Source organism: Chanos chanos, chromosome 10, assembly GCF_902362185.1.
Source record: "Chanos chanos chromosome 10, fChaCha1.1, whole genome shotgun sequence".
In the NCBI taxonomy this organism is placed as follows: domain Eukaryota; kingdom Metazoa; phylum Chordata; class Actinopteri; order Gonorynchiformes; family Chanidae; genus Chanos; species Chanos chanos.
Window position 1 is genome coordinate 35,478,020 of NC_044504.1, and position 5,028 is coordinate 35,483,047.

At 39.6% G+C, this 5,028-nt stretch overlaps 1 protein-coding gene across 1 annotated transcript; it reads left to right on the forward strand.

Moving 5' to 3' along the window:
- The first annotated feature begins 1,229 nt into the window (after nucleotides 1-1,229).
- Nucleotides 1,230-4,024, forward strand: LOC115823552 (fibroblast growth factor 4A-like). The gene is made up of 5 exons (XM_030787612.1): nucleotides 1,230-1,305; nucleotides 1,632-1,727; nucleotides 3,076-3,231; nucleotides 3,457-3,560; nucleotides 3,830-4,024. The coding sequence occupies exons 1-5, from the start codon at nucleotides 1,230-1,232 to the stop codon at nucleotides 4,022-4,024; spliced, it is 627 nt and encodes a 208-aa protein (XP_030643472.1).
- The last annotated feature ends 1,004 nt before the right edge of the window (nucleotides 4,025-5,028 follow it).

Here is a 5,028-nt window from a genome sequence, read left to right on the forward strand (position 1 = left end):
TCACCTTTTTCTACAGTAATTAACAGGTAGACAGATTTGTATTTAATATAAATACATCTTACAATTAATTTACAAGTTACTCATGATCTTTTTGGCTTATATTTCAGCATACAATGCATGTATTTTAATAAAAAGGTCTTTACTACACACACCAGCAGCAGCTTCCCAGACCTGTAAGGATTAGATGAACTTCTCCTGAAGTGAAAGATATTTTTTTATACAGAGTATGTGTAAGTCTTGTCTTGTTAATATTGTTTTCATTTTTATGTAACTCTTCAGACATTCTGTGCCCCATCAGGACAAAAAACACGTACGTCAGTCCTTTGTTTTTAGAGGCCTTAAAGTTCGTACACAAAGAGAACTTCCCACTTATCTTAGGGCTTTTAATCTTGGCCTGGTAAAGACTTAAACATCCAATGTTGTTGTGTCTTATGTTTACACTTAATTTTGCTTCCAGGGGAAATGCATCTGGTTTTGCTCATGTTTCCCCCACCCAATATTTCATGGGTTCTTGTGTTCAACCCGTTTGGATGTCGATGTAATGATTTGTGTATGCTCACTTTAAAATTATGAACAATCTGAAATTATGGACAAATCATGGATCTGTGTACACAGTCCTTCGTAGGGCTACCAGATACTGCAACACACACACACACACACACACACACACACACCCCAAAACAACTGTGTCATAAATGTAATCTGCGTCTGTACTTTCCCCCAGCACTCTCTGATAAACATTCTCTTAAACAACGATAATTTTCCTGCCTGTAAACACATAGGTCACTGTTACATTGCTAACGCTTGTCGTTTAAATGCACAGTGTAATCCTGACCCACTGTAAAGTCCGTTTTATAAACATGTGGACAGTGATGAAAACCATGTCAGTTCGTACATACCTAGTACTGTCAAAAAACAACAGCCCTACCTGTCATGACAGAGATGAAATAAAGATGACGTGATGTACAATGGACACTGCCCACATGATTTGCTTGGGACTGCCCTGCTGTTTTTATCCTGTAAACTGCCTGTAAAAATTCTTGCTTGTTTCTCAACAAGCTGCAATGAACTGATAGTGATGGGAGGGTGATGATAGCACGCTGATGTATCAGGGGTAATTAAACTGAGTTACAGACGTAATTGTGTATCTGCTGTGTACAACACATGTACGTGCCTGTGTGTTCATGTCCTGTATGTTATTCAAATATGTCCGAGGCAGAAAATCTGAAATGCAAGGAGATATAAGGAGAAAGGAGTATGAGAGAAAAGTCAGAGAGCGTGAAGGAGACACACTGACCCAGCAGAGTCGGGGCTGTTTACACTGAGTTCAGGACAACGTGTTCAGCAAGGGTCGGGTCAGAAAAGGAAACCTCCGTATTCCTCTCTGTCGTTCAAAGCGGAGAGGAAGTCACTGAGGGCACTGCTGTGGCAGCCAGAGAGGAGAGACACGGATGAGCTAACCTCTGCCTGTACCTGAGACGCTATCCTGGATACTCATGGCTAATATGCCAGGGTGGTTTGAGTGGAGATGCTGCTTGTTGGTATGGATCTGACACTGGTTGTCATGGAGTTTTACTGGGCACTTCCATGTCTAGCAGTCCTTGCTTTTTGTGTGGGGTGTGACTGTGCAGATGGAGATGCAGATTCTAGGCTCTCTGGGGATTTGGGTGGTCGATTACGACGTCTCTGGCAGTTGTCCATGAAAGAATCAAAACAGAATGATAAAGGTAAGAGTAATTCATCTGGGTAAGGCTTTCCAATCCGTTCTTTCTTGGCAGTTTTTGTTCTTCTTGTTGTTGTTGTGTATTTTGTTTTGCTTTTTATAGGCAATGTTGCACTTTTTAATGGCACTTTTGATGGCCATTTAAGGTTCACGCCTCTCACAGCTCTGAATATCTCTTGTCCTCTGTCCCCAAAGAACCACTTTTTGGTTTCATTTTTCAGGTAGCATTGTTGCAATTAGACTTAAGGGATCAGGGAGTGCACTGATTTGTTTCATATTAGTTATAGGTATTTATATTGTCATCTGCATTTACTTAGGAACATTTGTTTAGAAAAACTCAGGACATGAGTTTAAGCTTTTTGATAATAATATTTATTAAAATCGTTTTAACATTACATAGTAATGGTGTTACGCTAGAGAAAAAGGGTACAGTGTTTAAACAGTGTATTGATCCTTAAAGGCTCTGGGAGAAATGATCATCATTGTTTTGGTATGATTATTCAGTCTAACTGACATTTATATTCCAACACAATGTCCCTATTCAATAATAACCACATTTGCAAAGCATACTCTCTATATGCTGTAGACAGATAATATTATATTTCATTTAGATATTGAAATAAACAGTGCGCAGCATATGTGTAGCACTGTAATATGAATACAAAGTAACCATACAGGTAGCATATAGCATCTTTTTGAAAAATCAAAACAATCTACAATCAAGATTTTCCTTCTTCACACAGTTGTTTGTAGACCATGATGTATTTGTACTCTGAATCAAATCTTCTGCATAGTATCTGGATGCAGCTTTTTTGCCATTAGGGTCCAGAACAATCAAAAACACAAGAATAGGCCTGTGACACATACCAGCAGCTGTACACTGATCTTCGACTGAATGTGTTTGGCATGTGTCTCTTCTCCATATGTGCACACCTCTGCTGGATGAGGCTGCAGTTGTATGTGTAGCTGTAGATACGTGTAGGTTTTCTATAGGTTAAAACTAGCTTAGTGCAGAACTGTCTAAAATGAGTGGTGACAATATCACCTGTAAGAAACCAATACGACATTGCATCACAACATCTCTCCCTCTCTCTCTCTCTCTCTCTCTCTCTCTCTCTCTCTCTCTCTCTCTCTCTTTTTCTGTCTTACTTTCTTTCTCTTTCTTTCTTTCTCTCTCTCTCTCTCTCTGTCATGCAGTTGAGTGGGGGATAAGGAATAGATGAGAATGTATTTACTTAAAATCAATCTGAAGCAAATATTAAAAATAACTATGATCATGATTGAAAAAAAATGAACAACATTTTAAATTTCTCACCCCTCAATTACTGAATCATCTCCATTCATTTTCTTAGTATCTGTTCACACCACATTGACAACAGAGCCACATCCTCATCCAGTCAAAGAGATCATCACACAGAAGCTGCTGTACTGCCGCGTGGGGATTGGCTACCACCTTCAGATCCTGTCCAATGGGAGCGTGGGGGGTGTCCATGAACCCACCGAGTACAGTAAGCTCTTCTGAATTCTGAAACCGAATGGGAAAAAAAAGCTAACTGTTCTGTGAGTGATGTCATAGACCTTGCCAGAGATGTACTGTGTTGATTACCTACTAACTGAGTTCACTGATTACGATGGAGCTCTTGTGTCTCTATCTGTCTTTGTGATTTCGCACAGCTCATGGAATTATTCCTACACGTTTTCTCTCTCTCACTTACTTTATCACTGTTTGGTAGGTTTACTGAGGCTGTTTGCCATGAAACGTGGAGTAGTAGGCATACGTGGTGTGAAGAGCGGCCTGTATTTATGTATGAACGAAGAGGGAATGTCACATGGTGAGGTGAGATGAACACACAAGCGTACACTTAGTTTTAATGGAAGTACCCACCACCTCATGCTAAAATCATGAGCTCAGATCATTCTTTCTGTGTGAACATATGTCCAATATAGTTCATTCACATTATTTCATGACTTTTCTCTCCTCCTGCCAACCGTCCCTGTTCACTTATACAATAACTCTCAAACTGTCACAATTCACAGTCTGAATCTTGGAGCGAGAGCCACAGTTAAGGGCATCAGTAAATACATCAAACCTATTCCCTCTTGCAGAGCAAGTTCTCGCCTGACTGTTTGTTGAAGGAGAACCTGGAGGAGAACCACTATACGACCTACTCCTCGCTGTCTCACCCAGGCCTGTATTTAGCCCTGTCTCACCGCGGCCAGCTCAGACGGGGAAACAACGTGGGCAGACACCAGGCCTGCACACACTTCCTGCCTCGCAAGGTCCCGATCAACCTCAGCTGAAAAACACACACACACACACACACACACAAAGAGAAACTGTTTAACTGCACTTCAAAATGTGATCAGTGCACTCACTGAAGACATTGATATCTCCAAAAAGGACCTTCACTGGAGCTTTGATCTGAAATATTTTCTACAAATCATCTTGCATTTAATACTGAAATAGAAGTTATTCATGCAGTCTTGGTATAGAATTCAGATACAGTGGTTCTAACTGATCGTTCTAACTTACATTCGACAGCGGTGTGTTTAGTTCAGTCGTATTTACAATTTCAAAAGTAAGATAACAAAGGTATTTTATATGAGTGCCTTAGTTTGGCAAGATAACACTACTTCAGTCCGGTTATGAGATTCATCCTCTGACTTTTGAATGTATCACAGCAGTAACACCGGCGAACTTTGTGAAAAGTGCAGTTTGATTCAGCTGCTGTTGAATGTGATGGTGAAGGCCTCTCTTCCAATGTATTTTTATCCTCTTAATGCATTGTATGCACTTATTTATTTATTTGTCCATTTGTTTGTTCGATTCTCTGTCAAAAGTATGCTTTATTTTGTTAGTTGTGCATATGTTAATGTTTTGTTTATTTTTTTTAAAGTGGATGAAAGTTATATGTGAACAGTCTTGCACAGTAAATGTAAGGTCAGAATGTATCCTCTTTCATACAGTAAATATATGTTTTAATATATGTAGTCTGATTTAAATGATTAATTAATGATTGAACATGTGATAGTTCAACCAACTGAACTATAAACCTCTAGATGAAACATATGTCCTTCAGTGATTAGGTGCTCAGGTGGATTGAAAGACTTTCTCATGTGCATCGATTACAAGAAACTGACGACTGTGTGGAGAGCACATGGACATGGAAGCAGTTTTTCCTTGCTCTGTCTTCCTTTGCCGTTTCTACTGAGACAAAGGTCGAATGAGGGAACAAGTATGACAACATCTTCATGATCTTTCTAGTGCTCCTCTGAAATCAGCGAGTAAATGACTGGAAAAGCTG